This window comes from Typopeltis vanoorti, chromosome 10 (genome assembly GCF_054136105.1).
Source record: "Typopeltis vanoorti isolate ZY-2024b chromosome 10, IOZ_Tvanoo_1.0, whole genome shotgun sequence".
NCBI classification, from domain to species: Eukaryota; Metazoa; Arthropoda; class Arachnida; order Uropygi; family Thelyphonidae; genus Typopeltis; species Typopeltis vanoorti.
The window spans coordinates 24466376-24485819 of record NC_143558.1 but is presented as its reverse complement, the minus strand read 5'-3'; the positions used below and the strand labels follow the sequence as shown (position 1 = coordinate 24485819).

Sequence of the window (19444 nt, the reverse complement as noted above, 5' to 3'; positions counted from 1 at the left end):
TCTTCTGAATGCTCAGCAACATTCCATAACATTCTTTTTGCTCTTGCACATGCTCAAAAATACATGAAGCGACTCATGTTCCAGTCTCCACCATTATGCACTGCTATGACTATTTTCAGCATTGCTCTTGATATGATGATAAAGTACTAGTTCAAGAAAGTTTATTTAATTATAAATGCAAAATAAAAGTAGTGGAAATTATAACATTTCATTTATCTTTTATCTATTCCTTATAGCTACCTTGTCGGGTACATCTGACAAGGTAGCTAAAGTTCTCTGCAAATATAGTCTCCATGTCATCTTCAAACCACACACTCAGCTAGCTACTTTCATCCATTCTCCTAAGGATCATCTTCATCCTTTCGCACATCTTGGAGTGTATAGAGGTTTGGAGCTTGGCCTACTTTGAACATACTGGTGGATCTGTTGACATCTGTCTTGAATGCACAACACCATTTCCTTCAGATATCCAAATCTGATTGAGTCGACTCCGAACTACTGCAATAACTATTGCCCACTTTAACTATTCAACTATATGATATGATTCATTTCACCACAAGGGTGAAATGAATCATATCATATAGTTGAACACAGTACCTGCGGTTTTTCTATCATATAGAAAAACCACAGGTACAGGTGGTACCTGTGGTTTTTTGCAATCTGATTTTCCTTGCCTCATTATATATCATTCATCTTCTGTCTGTACTGCTCTATCAGTTCTGAAAATCATTCTGATCTCTTCTACTACTACTTCATGAAGCTTGATTTCCTGCAGTCCAACTACTAATTGGTTATTGGTGACTAATGAACAATTCCACCTAGTTTCCTTTTTCCAGTTTCACTAGCCAAGCTAGAAGTACAGCTGAGGCACGTGGTGTAAACAATGACCTAAAGCAAATTATTAATCTCCCAGCCCAAATTCCTTGCTATCCTCTTCACTCATCCAGCATTCTGCTCAAATCCACAGTGTTCTAGGTAAAGGAGGAAGTGATTTGCCTTGGTTATGTATGCAGGAGATGGATGAAAAGAATGATGGAGGTCTTCCATGAACACTGCATTGCATGCCTCCTATGGCCTTCCAGAAGGACACGAGAAGCTTGAATACCTGGATACCAGAAAGGGCTTCTGGTCCTTGGGGAATCTCACCAGTTGTGCTCAAGAAATGTACTCCTGAACTAATACCTGTTATTTATCATCTATACATTACATTATATTCAGCTGCCATCCACCTTATAGTATGGAAGTAAGCCCATATCAAACTATTGACCTATTGCTTTCATCTCAGTTGTCTGAAGTAGTTAGTCATCAGCAATCAACTTCATCACCTAGAGAACAGTCAGCTAATCAGTGACTACTAATATGGATTTTATTGGTCAGGATCCACTTGGCATCCTTTTTTTCTTAAATCTGAAAATTACTTTTCATAGTCTGTCTACTTACTTTGTACAAATCAAATCTGTCCAACCTTGGAAAACTGCTTGTACATTTGGAGTGGCACACCTAAAACCTCCTAAAAATTCTGATGCTTTTCATTCAGTTCGTTGGTATCAGTTGATCAGAGATGGTCAGTAAAAGAACTAGCATCTGTCTTTTGTTTCTTTTAAACCTGCTGTTGTTTTACTGATTTACCAAACCTCTGCTACTTCCATTCATCTTTCATTCCATTTACTTCAATTCTGTGGAACTACAAAAACAATATCCACAGGCATTTTAATTTCTTAATTCATTAAAATATTTTTTGAGAGTCCTTAGGTCTGAAAGTTATTTAGCCAGAGCAATTAACGTTGCATTCCCCCCCCCCCCCATTGAGGAGTGGTGTCTGTTTCACTATATGTTACAGCAAAGCTAGAGCAACTGTTGGTAACTGGCTGTTAGTTTTTTCTTTCTGACCCAAGTCTTCCAGAACTGTTGGCTAAGTTATCATATAATCAAGAAAGCACTATTCTTTTCCTGAAATTGGTTAATAAAAACTGTTCTGTTATTTTGATTGTAGTTGATTTGATCTCGTGCTATTTCAGTTATTGTTTTTTTTTTATCATGATGGAAATGTAGTTCCATGAAAATTCATCACTGGAAGACAGTTTATCGAATGACAGTTCATTGAACAATTCACCATAGAAGCAATTCTTTGAGTAAACAGTTCATTGAAAAACAATTTAACAAATTAGTTTATTTGATGGACTAGCTTTTCAATAATTTGATAAACAAGAATTCATCGTGTAGAATATCAGAGGGAAAAAAAAGTTCATTGATAACTTTGATGAATTCCTTTCATAAGCTTAAGGGTCAAAGCTGTATAACTGAGAGGAGACCTCCACATAGCCTTTAAAGGAATGCAGAGAACCGACCAGGGCTTCTGACCTAATGTCCAATCCTCACCTTCTCGTGGTGCACCCTGTTGGGCATCTACTTGGATACTGAACGGATGAGGATGGGCTGGCAATTTGGGATTTAGCCGACCAAATTGTATTCTTATTGGTTAAACCAAAATATAGAATGATGGTACAACATGACAAAATTTCATGCCGGCTGGGGAGTCGCCCGGTTAAACAAGGCCCCCGATGTTTTCGCCAGGGAACCAGGTTGAACAGCGAAAAGTCAGCTACTGGAACAAATCTGAAAATAAACCCCAATTGAACATCACCAGAGTTAAAGATCGGTACTATCAATGTAAGAAGCCTGAATGGCAAAGAAATGGAGCTAGCTGAGGAATTAGATAAGTACCAGATCGACATAATAGGGGTGACTGAAACAAAAAAGACCAAAACTGGTGAGATCTTTCTGAGCAATAAATACAAAATGTTATATTCAGGCAATGATAATCAAGGAAAAGAAGGAGTAGCCATAGTATTCAACACAAAATATAAGGCTAATCTTCTAGAATGGCAGTCAGTCTCAAGTAGAGTAATGTGGGCAAATATGAGAATGGGGAACTGGACAATGATACTTATTTGTGCCTATGGTGCCACAGAAGGTTCTACTAAGGTAGAAGTGGAGGAATTTTTTGAGGCTTTAGAAAAAGCAACTGACACAATGAAAAATGAAAAGTTGGTCCTTGTTGGGGATCTAAATAGCAGAGTAGGAAATGATTGTGAGACATACAAAAATATTTTGGGAAAATTTGGAGCAAAGAGCAAAGCTAATAATAATGGCAAATATCTGTTGGATTTCTGCTCAGGACATGGACTGGTTATTACTAACACCATGTTCCAACATAAAAATGAGCACAAATTCACATGGAGAGAAGAGGCTAGGAATAAGAAAAGTCTCATTGACTATGTTATTGTTGATAGTGATGTTTTCTCCCTGGTGCAGGACACCAGAGTGTACAGAGGATTTGAAATTGGAAGTGATCACTATTTAGTCTTGAGCAGGATAAAATTGAATTTCATATTGAAAAGAATAAAATGTAAGAAAGTTTTAAAGCGAATAAAAGTTGAGCAGCTCTCAGATGTGAACTGTAGGCTAAAATACACAAAGATTATTGAAGAAAAAATGAAAGAGTTTGAGAACAGGAATCAAACCTTGGAGATTCAGTGGCAAACTCTGAAGAAAACATTGATTGATTCTGCCAGGGAGGCATGTGGTGAGGTTATCTGTAAGGATAAAAAAATCAGAACTCCCTGGTGGACACAGGAAGTTAAAGAGGCAGTGAAAGAAAAGAAGAAAGCATACCAAAAGTTCCTGTCAAATAAGTCAGCTTGTGCTCTTAGAGAATACAGAGACAAATGCAAGAATGCTAAACACTATGTAAAACTAGCTAAACAAAAGTCATGGGAAGACTTTGGCAAGAATATAGAAAATAAATATCAAGAAGGTGGCAAAATATTCTGGAGGTTGTTGAAGAAGCTTAAGAATGGAGGAAAGAGTATTGTAAAAGGAATTAGAGATGATAAAGGTGAAATGAAAACGGGAGAAAAAGATATCCTTGAAGTATGGAGTAATTACTTTGAAAAACTGCTAAATGAAACAAGCAGTGATGACAGCACAGTGGTAAAAAACACTGACCAGGCATGCAGTCAGGAATACATATCCATACTAGAAGTAGAAAAGGCCATCAAAGGCTTGAAATGTGGAAAGACAGCAGGAGTAGATGATATTCGACCAGAAATGCTGAAGTATGGTGGTATAAGAGTATTACAGTGGCTGCACTGCATAGTTCAGAAAGCCTGGACAGAGGGACGAATTCCCGATGATTGGAGTAGAGCTCTCATAGTACCCATATATAAAAAGGGTAATAAAACCGAATGTGAGAATTACAGAGGTATTTCCCTACTGAGTGTTCCTGGCAAGATCTATACAAGTATACTTGAGAAACGGTTGAGAAGAATTGTGGAAGAAAAGCTTGGTGAAGTACAAGCTGAATTCAGGCCAAATAGAGGCTGTCAGGATCAGATCTTCACTTTACGACAAATAGTCGAGAAAGCATGGGAATATAACAAAGATCTGTATTTAAGTTTTGTCGATCTGGAAAAGGCATATGACAAGGTGCCAAGAGAGAAGCTATTCAATACGCTGCAGTTATATGGTGTCAATGGGGCATTATATCAAGCAATACTTAGTCTTTATTTGAGTTGTAAGTCAGCAGTCAGAATTGAAGGAAGTACAGGAAGATGGTTTAATGTTAAATCTAGTGTGAGACAAGGATGTACATTGTCCCCTCTGTTATTCATTATCTATATGGATCACATTATGAAGGATAGTGGTATTAAACATGATATCAAAATTTGAGATGTTAATGTCAGCTCTTTGCTTTATGCGGATGATGTTATACTTCTAAATAAATCTGCTACAAGTCTGCAAGATTCTCTGACTAAATTGAATAGCTCTTGTAATAGATATGGTATGAAGATGAGCAATAAAAAGACAAAGACAATGAAAATAGGCAGAATCATTGAAAATGTCAACTGTGTTGTGAATGGAGAACCTGTGGAACAAGTAAAACATTTCAGCTATTTAGGCACGATTTTTACTGAAGACGGTAAATTAAATATAGAAATAGACAACAGAATCAGCAAAGCTGGTATGGTGGGAAGTCAATTGAATAAATTCATATGGAATAAGAGAGAAATTAGTCGGAACACTAAATTAGCTGTATACAAGACAGTGTTCAAACCAGTTTTAACTTATGGATCTGAGAGCTGGGTCAGAAGTAAAACACTTGACCAAAGACTAGAGACCACAGATATGAGAGTCCTGAGAAAGATTATAGGCCTGAACAGATGGCATCAATGGCAATATCATATTAAAAACGAGGATATTAGGAAAGAACTTGACATTGTCAGCATCCAGGAATGCGTTAGCAGAGCTAATCTCAGGTGGTATGGTCACTTAAACAGAATGGACGAGGAAAGATTAGCAAAACAAGTGTTCTTTGCCAGGTTGGCAGCAAAATGACCCAGAGGAAGACCAAGATATAGGTGGATTGATATGGTACAAAGTGCGTTAGACGATAGAAATATAAGATCTGATAATGTTGGAGTCTTGACAAGTAACAAACTGATTTGGAGGAAAATTGTAGATAGGAAATTAATAATGATGTAATTTTTTTCATGTAGTGCTGTCATATCCTGTACACCCCTTGAGGGTACATGGCAGGAATTTGATGATGATGATGATGATGAATTCATTAAAAAAAAATTTATTCTTGCAAAATATGGTTTGTTTTTAGTATTTTAAGTTACAGATACAGTAAATAGGTGATTAGTAATAATGGTAAAGTGCTTGCTTTTTTTCTGTTCAGAATGTATACTAGTTATCATTAACACCATCTTTCAACATAAAGATGTGCACAAATTCACCTGGAGAAAAGATGCAAGAAATAAAAGTCTCACTCAGATAATGGATAGTGAGATTTTCTCACTAGTTCAGGACACAGGAGTATACAAAGGATTTAAAATTGGAAGTGATTGCCATTTAGTCTTGAGCAGCATAAAATTGAATTTCATATTGAAAAGAAGAGTTTGCAAGAAGCTTTTAAAACAAATCCAAGTTGAGTAGCTTTCGAATGTGAACTGTAGATTAAAATACACAAACATTATTCAATAAAAAAATGAAAAAGTTACAAAACAAAGAATCAAACCTTGGAGATTCATTGGCAAACCCTGAAGAAAACTGATTGATTCAGCCAGAGAGGCATGTGGTGAGGTTGTCTGCAAGGATAGAAAAATCATAAATCCATGGCAGACTCAGGAAGTTAGAAGCAGTGAAGGTAAAGAAGAAAGCATATTATAAGTTCCTGGCAAGTAAGTCAGTTAGGGTTCTTGGAGAATACAGAGAAAACCATAAGAAAAAGCACTGTGTTAAACTAGGAAACAGAACTCATGGGAAGACCTTGTAAAAACAGAAAATAAATATCAGGGAGATGGCAAAATATTCTTGGAGGTGGGCTATTGAAAAAGATGATTAAATAACACTTTATTGGATCTAATTCTTGTTATTATTGTTACTTTTCACTTTAGTAATTAAATTAATCCCTGTTTTCGTGAAATTTCTCCCATACATTGTCGTTGGTAAGCTGTTCGATCTATGATTTGTAGTTATGAATTGTGTTTTTGGTGAATTCCTTTTCAGTTAACAGTTGTTAGAATTGTGTTTTTTTTTTTCAAATGATATTTCTTTAGTGAATTGTTTGCAGTAAATTTTCTTGCATACCTAGAAACATAACATTTAATGATGATGATATTACATTATTCAAGTTAAACTCTGATATCATTAGCTGGTGAAGGATATTATGACTTAGGTTGCTTTTTCATTATACAGATTTTTTTTTTAATTTAAATAATTCTATTCTTACACAGGTTTACCAGAGCATCCTCACACTGATGAATTTAAGCGAGTGTGTCATAGAGCACTTTCACTTGAACCTCAGTCTGCAACAGTTTTAGCTGCATTACTTAACACTGCAAAAGAAGTAAGTTTTAAATGTATTTATTATTATGTGCATGTAAGCATTTATATAATGTGTGCATCATGGTAAGGAAATCCCTTGTTAATATGAACCTTAAGGGTCTGCTAATAATCAACTTCAAACCAAACAAATTTGAATTTCATAATTCTGTCCCTCTCCATATTGTTTCAAAACATTGATACAGTGGTCATATTTGCTCAAAATGTTATTGAAAGGGTAATCAAAACATGAAATTATAACTAGAATAACTTATTAAGGTCAAACTTTGCTTTAGCAATTCATTAGCATAGCATTATAGGACTTTATCCAGACAGCTCAGTAGTTTGTGGGCGAGTGTTGCCATAGTTCACAATATACTTTAATTGAATCATTCTGTTTGGACCTCCTGAAACTCTTCAGGCTTTTAAGAAATTGATCAGATTATCAAAGTTTTCAGTGACCTGTGTGTTAAGGCTTAAGTGCCAGGAGAAACCCATTAGAGACTTAATGGAGTGAGACAGCACTGAGAAAGGATTAATATTTATTTGCTTCTCTTGGATGCACAAAATTTATAAACAGATAGATGGTATCTCTATGGGTTCTCCCTCTCTCAACCTCCCTTGTCAAATTTTTTATGGAATATTTTGAAAAGTAAGCTCGACTCATCCCCTCAAAAACCTATCTCGTTAGATATGTGGATGATGTTCTCTACTTGGTATCGTGGCCCAGATGCATTACTCTTTCCTCTCTAACCTCACTCTTCGCCCTAGAATCCAGTTTACTATGGAAAAGGAAACTAATAATAGTTTAGCCTTTTGTGATACCTTGATAATACACCTACCCAATGGTAACCTGTCTGTTTCCATATATAGGAAGGCCACTTATACAGGCGGATACATTTACCCCCCCCCCCCCCAATAATATAACATCATTAAAACACTAACCAATAGAGCCTATAAATGGCTACAGTTCCCACAGTATCAAAAAAAAAAAAAAAAAAAAAAAAAAATCAATCAATCCTTGACTTTCTCAGGAAAGATTTCAGTAATGCTACCATCCTCCTGTGTCAAAGACACTTCAGAAAAAATAGATAGAATCTTAAAGAAATAAAAGCTGCATAGCTTTCAAGCTTCACTTGAAACTAGCTACCTTATTTATTTGTTCTGTTAAAGACCTAATCTTCTTAGTTCCTGGAGTATATAGTTCATTGGCCTACTATGGACAAACAGAAAGATCAGCCAGCATCTGCATAGAAGGGGTGGAAATACAGCTGCAGTAATTACTATTGTCAATCGGTCCTTGCAGACCATACTTTGGATATGGTTCATAGAATCAATTGGAAAAAGACCACCATGCTCCATCACTGTAAATCTAGAGAGAAAGACTGTTTTTTGGAATTTGCAGCTGCTCTCAGAAATCAGCCTAAAATTTAAATAAATATAGTTGCATTAAACTTCCCAAAATATGGGAAACACTAATGCTTCTAGATCCCCATTTTACATCATCCCACCAACAGGTGTCCACCTAGTTAGGACACTTGGCTTTTGTCCATGTTTCACTTAGTTCTCTGTTGTCTTTGTGTGTGTGCATTACAAGTCTCATATTGTGATCCCTGACAATGTCTTGGTGACAGAGATGAAATATTGGAAGAATTAAGTATTATTTTTAATCCATTATCAGTGCTTTATCACTCCATTAAGCCACTAACGTGATTTCCAGTGACATTCCACCAAGTTATTTGTCATGACAACAGTTCAAAGCTAAGTTCATAAAAGTTTGGTCACAGGAGTTGTTGATGCATAAGCTGATGCATTATCATGATGAAAAACAGCATCTTTTTCTTGTCCATTCCTTGCCTCATGAATTTTTTTCATATGATTGCTGTAGAAGGCTAGCATAGTACTCTGTTTATAGTTTGGCCCTTCAGAAGATAACTGATCATCATTATTGCCATGGAATCCCAGAATACCGATGCCATTACTTTGCTAGCCAATGGATCTGCCTTTTGCTTTCTTCAGCAATGGAGATTGGATGTTTCTATTGTTTAGACTGTTCTTTCATCTAGTTTATAGTGGTAGTTCCAGATCTCATCAGTAGACACAACTCTTCAGAAAATCAGATGACTTCTATCTAAAATGTTCTAGATATTCTTGACATCAAACTTTGTTTTCATATAAGGAAACATGAGGACCCACCTTGCAGATGCTTTTTGATATACCTAATTCTTGGATTAGAATATAGTGCACCGGTTCAGTTGATGCCTATGGCCTCGTCATTCTCATGCATCTTAATTCAACAGTTTTTCAGTGCTACAGCATGAATTTTTTTTTTTTTTGTTAATTGTTTTTTCATTTGTTGTAGTAGAGCTTCCAGCAAGGGTCATCTTCTAAGCTCTTTGCCATGTTCTATTTTTACCATCAAAAACAAAGGAGCAAATTTCCCTTGATATTAGCTATATTGGTTTTAATTTTAGTTGGAGTTGTATTATGAAATATTTGACTGCATGATGCCTTTTTACTGTTTATCACGTTTGCTTGGATGGTCTACCCATCAAATACTAATTGATAGGTGATCATTACATTTCTCACAGGTTAGAATGTCAAACATTTTGGTGATTCATGTGCTCTCTCTGTTCATGAACTTTTCAAATACCCTTTGTATTATTGCACATTCAATTCGAGTCATGGTACTTTCTATTATTATCTATGATTAAAAATTGAGTATTTGCAGTTTTAAGTTGTGCATCAAATGGAAAGCGAATCTACCAAACAGTTTACTATTTTCTGAAATTTTGCTAGTCATATTATCTGGGAGTTGTCATTTTGGCAAGCATAAAGTTATTTTAATAATTTCAAGTTAGTTGAAATATAAATACAGAATCTCCAAGACTGGTAAGATTCATATTGCAGGATCATAAACTAGCAGACTAGTTTGCATTTGTATTGCTGAAAGATTTTTCAAGACTATACATCGATTTCAGCTTAACTCAATCTATATAAAATTTAGTTTTATATTTTTGCAAATCGTTTTAAAGATTATTTATAAATAATTCGCTTATTTAAGAAGCCAATTAATGAACATACTCTCTTTGCATAAGTAAAATTTGAGCTGTGCATAATGTGAATCAAAAAAATTTAAAATAAATTTTATGAAAGATTGTCTTCAGTGTCAGTTATAAATGTCTTCAGAATTCACTAGAAGAATAAAGTATAAATTCAGTTTCACATTAAAAAAAGAAAAGTGTGGAAAGTATCATGTTTCTCATTGAAAATACTTGAGTTGAAATGGAATTTAAATATTGTCTACAATTAATCACTAATAAAATTAAATATTCTATATACTTCAACATATCAATCTTATGTCATTAATTTTCTATATTCAGTGATTAAAAGTCTTTGAAGTCTACATTCCTCATGTTGATTTAATACTTTATTGGGTTAATCTGTGGCTTTGATCACACTAGATAAAATTGTAGATTTCAGGTTTACCGGTCATTTCAGACTTGCATTCTAGAAATTCAGAAAAAATTGATTCAACATATTTAATTTTTATATGAATTTCAATCATGAAAGGTTGAACTTACTGTACATTCAGTAAAGTGTGTGTGCGTGTCCAACAGTTAGAAAATGTGGACATCCTATCCTAGAGACCCAATGTGGTAGGAGATTTTTCAAAACTATTTGAGTTATCTAATCGAATTTTGACCTAACTTGTACCATCTTATAAAGTAAAGTACAACTGTGCATTCATGTGACCTGTATCACTGTAGTGGATATATCAAAAGTTTTAATCATTCTATAAGTGTTGAATTTCACACCTTCCCTTAGAGTACTAAAATAGTGAATAAACTTATATTATATGCCTCTGTTTTCACAATTACTAATAAAGTAATTCTGAAAACAGTTCAGAATTGTAACTAGCAAAAGAACTAAGTTGGTCTTAATGAAATTTTGGCAAATTAATGTAGCCACATGTATTCGGGTAGATGAGAGATTCATCACTGATGTCTCCAAAAATGAGACTAACAGTGGCTTCTGTTATAGTATTGGAGTTTTTTTATTTTAATCTTGTGTGCAGGAATTTCCAAAACACATGACTATTTATTTACAGTTTGATTGAATTTTAAATAGGAGAGATCATAACAGAAACTATATCCCCTCGGTTTAATATTTGCATTAACCACTGAACTGGTAAATATAAATACTCATGCAGCTTTCTTTCCAAGAAGTTTTACATGTTCCTCCCCATTTTTCCAAGCAACTTTAAAAATATCTTCAGTATAGTTCGCCCACCATTTCTAGATCCCTTCTTGGCTTGGTGCCAAGAATGGTCGATTCATGCTGAAGGGGAGAAAGAAATGAAGGATGTACGAATTGGTCGCCAACATGCGAAATCACGTGCTTTCTTGTCTGTCGCTGTACTAGTACTAGCTTGATTTTTGTTCTCTTTTTGCATTATTTTTTTATTATTAATTTGTATGGTGGATCCAGTACAGTCAACAAGTTCTATTGTTACACGTTTCAGTAGCTCTTGCAAAAGAATATTGAATAATGTGCTGACATTCTGCGAAAAAGAATCGTCAGAAGGCCGTCTTCTTGTTCCCCTTTCTCAAGTCATAAAACGTGCAAGTGCAATTGCAGGCGTATCGGGGTCGACTGTTAAAAGAATTCATAGGGAATCAAAAGGTGAAGGTAAGCCAAAATTTAAATCTCCTAAAAAAAAGCGCCAGAGAAAGAAAACCATCGAAACCGTAGCTTTGAATGATTTTGATGTAGATGTTATAAGAAGAACTATTCACGAATTTTACGTGGTCGAGAAAAGAGTGCCAACTGTTCCGAAATTGATTCCTGTGCTTAAAGAAAAAATTAATTTTCCTTGGAAAAGAGAAACTTTAAGGAAAATACTTCATGAAATCGGATTTTGTTTTAAAAATCCCAGAATAAAAGGAAACTTATCATGGAGCGAAGTGACATTGTTTTATGTAGAACGCAGTATTTGCACGTATTAACACTCTACGTACATTTTTCCAACTGTTATACAAGCAAAATAGTTATACTTTAAAAACAGCAATGTTCGTAAAAGAAAAGCTCAATTTTCCAACCTGTAATAATAAACAAACTCAGTTTGTTTATTATTACATCCCAGAAGACAGACTGATTACCCTATTATCGGAATGGATTCTCCTTTTTCTGACATGCGCAGAAGTATCGAGGGACCTCAAATCGGTGGGCGAACTATAGTAAATGTCACACCAATTCATAATGCTAGTATTTGCATTACAACCTTGATATTGCTTGTTGGGGGGAGAAAGATAGTGATTTTAATGATTACCTTTGTTATTTTTGTAAGTATTATAAGATCATAAAGTGAAATATTGTCAAGTATTCTTACACTTCATTAGGTGCAGAAACCAAGATTCATGTAATGCAGATTTTCAATGGCAATTCACTCCCCCACACACACACCACCAATCATGAGTTGAAATTAGAACATTGCATTTTTTAAATTTTTATGCCATTAAGATAGTTATTCACAATAGACATGTGAACTGTTCAAATACTGGGGAGAAGAAATGTTATTGAAAAATTTTGTTAAATGGGAAGTGCTCAAGTTTCCAGTCAATGGGCATATGCTATTACAAAAAGGTGTACAACGAGGACCAATGATTCAGAGAATTGTCATAAAGTTGAAGGGATGTGAATACACGGTGAAAAGTTCTCCCTGGTGCGAGCATTTTAAATCTAAGAGTAATAATGTAGCCTGTTAATTTTAACTATTTTCTACTTAAATTAAATATTTAAATTTCATGAATAATTTTAGATATTAAAAAAAATAAATTAGGTTGAAATTGTTTAAATTTTGTCTTCAGCTACTAACTAAATGTTTTAATAGGTAGAACAACTGCATGCACGTTTAAAGCTCTCAAATTATGAACGAGATTTGATCTTATTCATTATATACCACAGAGGTAGAAAGGAAGAACTATGTGGTAAGCCTTCAAAACTATTTCAGCTTGTAATTGAACATCCTAATACAAAAACAAGTGATAAACATACATGGACATGTGAACTGCTCAAATACTGGGGAGCAGAAATGTTATTGAAAAATTTTGTTAAATGGGAAGTACCGAAGTTTCCAGTCAATGGGCATATGCTATTACAAAAAGGTATACAACGAGGACCAATGATTCAGAGAACTGTCATAAAGCTGAAGGAGCAATGGATGGAGAGCGACTTCAAGTTGACTGCTGAACAGCTTCTACAGCGAGTTCCAGTTGCATAAGCAAGTACAGAGGTGTAGTCAATTTTTTTTTTCCAGTAAAAAAATTTAATAAACTAAATGTGCAACAGTTTATTTAACTATTTACAGAAATGGTCATGTGAAAGAAGTAGAGCTAATTAACTTTAATATACAGGTTTGACATTTTGTGACAGATATAGTGATATCTAAGGTATAAAAAAAAAAATTTTTACTTGGATGGTTGATTTGAATAAATCATTTGAGTAAACTAAGTAATTAAGGTGTTCTTTATGAATTATGTAGATTTGCTCTGTTTTCAGGAACAGCCTTTCTTTAAACCTCTGTATGAGTCAACTTTTGAATGTTTCTTGCTTGGCTTGTTTTCTTATATTGTTACAGTGTTTGAAGGTACATGATTATTATTATTTTTTTTTTTTTTGTCACATCTTGGAAATGCTTGGCTAGTGTGTTTCACTAAGTTGGATGCTCTTGATATCTAATCCTGTGTAGAGCTCTACAGAAGGACAGCTGATTATGAAAAGTGAAATTGAACAATTAACTAATAGCAATTGCTAATAAGTAATCTCACCTCAACAGAATATTATATAATAAATATCAGAATAAATGAATGAATTGGAAACTGTAAAAAAAGAATTCCTATCCATGCTTCTGTAAGTTTTTCTGCATAGTAGTAATAAGTTCTCTCTCTCCTGTTCTGCAAAATATATAGTATATACCTGCAGTGCAGGTCCTTTCCTCCCAAAAATGCATGTATACTTGCACTCCACCAGATAAAATACCTTGTCTCATCTTGGCATTTGTATTATTACATCTATAGTTTGTAAAGCTGTTCCTGAAATTAAATGCATGTAAATCCAGCATAATTCAGATATATATATATATATATATATATATAATGGACTCCATTTGAGCAAAATTTGAAGTACTATGTTTTTGACTTCTGATGTAAACACATGTACCTGCACTTCTGTGCATATAAGTTTGGCTTTGTATTCTTGTATGGACCAGAAAGTTATGTGTGTGCATACATGCATATTTGTGTATATATATTGTATTTATTTGTTTTGTTTTAAAAGGAGAATCCCACCCATGAAAGTTTAGAAGCTTATGTAATACATTGATATTGATACCATTGGGTGGGCTAAGGGTTAGATAATCTTGCTTTTCCAATTATCTAACCTTCACTTTATGGAGGATTAAGTTGAATCTCGTAATGACAGGATAACCGTATGGTTATGGCTATATGCACTGTTATTGTTTGTACAGTGTAACTGAACATCTATAGTTTGTAAAGCTGTTCCTGAAATTAAATGCATGTAAATCCAGCATAATTCAGATATATATATATATATATATAATGGACTCCATTTGAGCAAAATTTGAAGTACTATGTTTTTGACTTCTGATGTAAACACATGTACCTGTACTTCTGTGCATATAAGTTTGGCTTTGTATTCTTGTATGGACCAGAAAGTTATGTGTGCGCATACATGCATATTTGTGTATATATATTGTATTTATTTGTTTTGTTTTAAAAGAAGAATCCCACCCATGAAAGTTTAGAAGCTTATGTAATACATTGATATTGATACCATTGGGTGGGCTAAGGGTTAGATAATCTGGCTTTTCCAATTATCTAACCTTCACTTTATGGAGGATTAAGTTGAATCTCGTAATGACAGGATAACTGTATGGTTATGGCTATATGCACTGTTATTGTTTGTACAGTGTAACTGAATATCATGCATAATCATAATACATATCTAGCAATTCAATACAGGATATGTCCCAAATTGTGTTCTTTGAATTGAAACAAGCTGACTAGACTTTGTTGACTACAATCAACTTATGATAGCAATTCTTAGGACAAGCAATTTGTTATTGTGGATGGTTTGCTATAGCAAAGTTTCTTTAGAATGCTAATAATGCTATTGCTGGAACTTTCTTTCAGTAATTTATTATACAGGGTGATTAAAAAGTCCTGCACTGGTTTTATTTATTAAGCATATAGTGAAATTTATATGAAAGTTCAAGTCTTAGTTTTATTCTTAATGCAGTTTTAATTATCACACTTCCACATGACCACTATCATTGCTGATACATCTTCCAAGCTCATTCTTGAACTCTGGGAATACATTGTATAATTAATGCACTGATTGCTTGAATTGGTTTGTTATTCTGACCTCGAGTTCATGAGGATTTGATGAGTAGACAAGATTTGACATTTGCCACACACACAAAAAAAAAATCTGATGGGTTAGATCAGGTGAATGCAGTGACCAAGATAACTTTCTCCATTAACTGTTAATTCTTCAAAGAAGAAGGGTTCCATAATGCGAGACTCTTTGATGGCTCACCACACATTTGTATCCAGATTTATGGTTTTTTGGTTCCATGTATGGCAATTTTGGAGGTTGATTTTGCCACAGACATGGAGTGTTGACTCATCAGAAAAGGAAAACATTAAATTCGTGGAAATTTCTGATTTCAACATATGAAAGAAATTTAATCTCACAAGGTAATCTTCCTCTTGACTTTAACCAGCTGGATTTTAAGCATGTTTATGAAGTTTTAGGAATTTGAGCAATGTTGTTTTAGGAATATTTGGCTCACTGGACGTGTGCCACAGTGATATTTTTCGGACTCCTTTCAAATTCGCACGACTTCATCCAGTCTCGTGACTGATTTGGGGTTTCCCAGTTCACGGTTTGTCATTAGCTGATCCAGTTTCTTTAAAACTTTTCATCCATATACTTATTGACTTTTTTATTGGGCACATCTTTTTTTATAATGAACAGTGAACTTTCTTCTCAAAGCTGTTATTAATTTTAAACATTACAAGCCACTGCATACAATTAACTTTCTTCAATTGTCATTTGGACTCGTTCAGTATCTGGAAATAAGAGAAATTGATTAAATAAAAAAATATATAAATATTGAAAAGAAAAATCAATTTACATAGATGAAATTCTATAAAATGTTTTAAGACTTGAACTTTCATATAATTTGCCACCAAAGGTTGGTCGATTGATAGAGCCTCTGCTACTAATGGCTCAGTTAAGTAAGTTTGAGCGCGGTTAGTAGTTGGAAGGGGACCAATCGTTCGATGCTGTTGGCACACTCTCCCTCGATGAGTCTTTGGACTCCCTGGAGGTGTCAAATAATAATAATAATAATAATAATTTTTACTAAGTAGTTCCAGGTGATTTACCAGCTTTCATTTTTCTTAATGCTTATTGTAGTGCAGAGTTGATTTGATCAGTGCATAAATTTGTATCTGTGGTTTTGCTGCTCTGAACCCTCTTGCAAATAGTGATTACTTTGGTTGCTGTTGTAGCATAGTAAGTTTAAGCTGAGTGATACTCTATTGAATGTAAATTTCAGTACTTGTATGTTTACTTATTATAGACTAATATTTTTGCATAAGCATATGCATTCTGCTTAGTTGTGGCACATTAATTCTGATCATTATGAATTGGTTAAACATAATTAAAATGATTAAATAATAATCAATAAGCATTAGTTCATTAAGTATTTCTAATAAATGACTGCTGGTTTTTTGGTATTAGGGATATCTTTAGTCACTATAATATGCAAAATAAAGCTGTAACGTTCTAACACTAGTTTTCTAGTTATGTATATTTGTATACTGTTGATTCTTCAAGAAATATTATTTTGTATGCTTGTCCCTCTCCCAAGCTCTCCAAGCTGCAGACTTTAAACAGAGTCTGAAGTTGGTGAGAGATTGAGTAGATGACCATATTGTTAACTTTTTTTGGTTTTATATTTTGCATGTAATTGAAGAGAATAAAGATTCATTACATAATAAGTTTACCTGGTTCATTGAGGTTTTTTAGTGCACTCTAGATTTGATTTGTTGATTATCCATAAATGTTTCTTTAATGATTATTTGATTATTAAATTAGTCTTTGGTTTCATAACAGGATAGGTTCCTGTTCAACTCATCTCCTGATTTGCACAGGGATGACAACTGTGAGAGATGAGTCTTATCATCTAGTTAAGAGTTAGTATATTTCTAAACACGATAATTTAGTGATATAACTTGTTAAATTTTTTGGAACATACACCTGAAGAAAATTCCGAAGCACAAGATGCACACTATGAAATAATGTTCAAGCATTTAAAACAGTGTATCAGAATGCAGTTGCTACAACTATAGAGACATGGAGCACATATTCAGGAAGTGCATGGAAAATATTGAACAGAAGTATAAAAGTAAGCTTTTTACAAAAAGGACAAGGATAAAAATAGTACTAGGGTTTCGAAGTCTCTGCTGTTATTCTTTACCTGGGATTCGAGACTTTTTTGTTTTCCTCTTGAGTACCAGGAATTTTTTTCTGATGTCTGCTGCACATTGGTGGAAATACTCCCTCAAAGGGTGCAGGAGGTGGACATTCCCAGTGCTTGTATCAGTTGTAAATTGCTAAAGTGGCTGGATAGTTATTGGTAGATAGTGTATGTTCTTGCAACTATAAATTAGAATTAAGGCAATACATTGAATTAAAAATGAACTCCAGGGAAGGAAGAAACAGTAACTCCCTTTTTCCAGAACTGTTGAAGTTCTGGAAAAAGGGAGATAAAGCATGACAAGAAGAATTGGAAGTCAAGGAAATCCTGGTATATCTAGAATTAAAAAAAATGACAATGGTGGTAGCAATTTGGTTTGATAAAAAAAAAATTTCATGAAATGTGAAAGAGTAAAAATTGTATGTTGAAGTAAAAAGAATAAAAACAAAATGAGTCTACGGACTCCATGCAGGTGCCCATATGTTAATAAATCATATAATAGCATAATAATGAAGAAAGTTCTAGATTAATCAGCCAGCAACTTGTCTTCAACTTTAACCATCCCCAATAGCTGAGCACATACTCAGCTATTGGAGATGATCGATTTTCAAGACACTAGGGAGGAAGTATGGCAAACAGTTATCATCTATTCTTAATTGACATTGTGAATGGGAATCATAAGGTCTATTTTTTTTTTTTTTTTTTTTTTTTTTCTATGCTACTAGTTAAAATCTTGCAATTTCTGTAGAAAACGTACAGTACCTGCCTGCACCAGAGATTGACTAGGTTGAGAACTGACTGGAATCTTCTGGAATTGCAATATGGGAACATTTTACACGAGGCTATCTAAGTGAAATTGCCAGCATGTGGAAGTATTAATAGAAATAACTAAAGCACTTGTGATTAGTAGACAGATAATCATGTGTAAATCAGAAATGAATAAAAAAAAATAAAACATGAATTTTAAATACCTTCAGCATAACTTTGTTTGGAAATAGACAACCAGTTTCTTTTCATCCTTAAAGTCTATAGTTATAGTAAGCTGAAGCTATAAATGAAAGCGTTCAGGAGAGACTACAGTAAACAGGTACTGGAAAAATTTCACTTGCCCATGCCATGGTTTGGCTAAATTGGGAATCAGTTTAAGAAAGGCTTTAAAAAAATTTCCTTTGGCAGCAGGATTTGAATGTATAATGGTCTTTCTTCGTGGGTTTAGCACTACCGAGATAATTGCCATTTCCTGAAGGCTATTTGCAAAACAAATCAAGAATAAAAATATCATTTGGAAGAATCATGGAAAGATGTGACAGCATTCATTATAATCCAACAAGTCTAAGATCTAATGCAATAGAAGAAAAACTCACTGCTCAGGATTTGACCTAAACATGAAGAAATAAAAAGATGTCTGTGGTTGCAATTTCAAAATTGTACAGCACTTATGTATACATAAGTGCCGTATATACATGTATAAAAATGGTTGAAACAAACTAATGAGATTTGAAATTGCAAACATTTGCATGAAGATATTTGTAGCCAAAACGATCATGAAATAATATAATAATAATAAGCTAATGCCTTTATATTCCCTTGTAGAGAGTAGGCAAGTCCTTGATCATGAACTATACAAGAATTTATCTTTAAACATGTCTTGCCCAACAAGGAAAGATTACAAACCTTGAGTACGTTATTATTGGAGATCAGCTAAGGATTTTTTTTAAAGATATATACACACACACACACACAGGGAAGGGGTCTGGAAAATTCTGGTAAACACCCAGAACAAAAATGATATTGAAGCAACTGATATAAACACAAGAAAGAACATATCTTAAAACCCTTTACCCCACCCCCTCCCAGTGTTTCATCAAATTGTAATAATTTGTTCTTTTCCTTTTAGGATATATAAGATAACATAAAATTAATTTTTTTTTCTAGATATTTAACAGAACTTTCCAGACCCCCCCCCACCCTTCCCCTTGTATATAT

General features: G+C 34.0%; 1 protein-coding gene across 3 annotated transcripts in view; it reads left to right on the top strand.

The window, feature by feature from the left end:
- The window catches only part of LOC150102236 (CCA tRNA nucleotidyltransferase 1, mitochondrial-like), a 63669-nt gene extending 46690 nt beyond the window's left edge, over window positions 1-16979 (top strand). For all 3 annotated transcript variants that reach the window (XM_090398695.1, XM_090398694.1, XM_090398696.1), the window contains exons 7-8: window positions 6801-6913; window positions 12782-16979. In XM_090398695.1, the coding sequence (XP_090254821.1) occupies window positions 6801-6913; window positions 12782-13171 (503 nt within the window). In that variant the 3' untranslated portion in view covers window positions 13172-16979. The remainder of the gene's footprint in view (window positions 1-6800; window positions 6914-12781) is intronic.
- Window positions 16980-19444: the final 2465 nt, after the last annotated feature.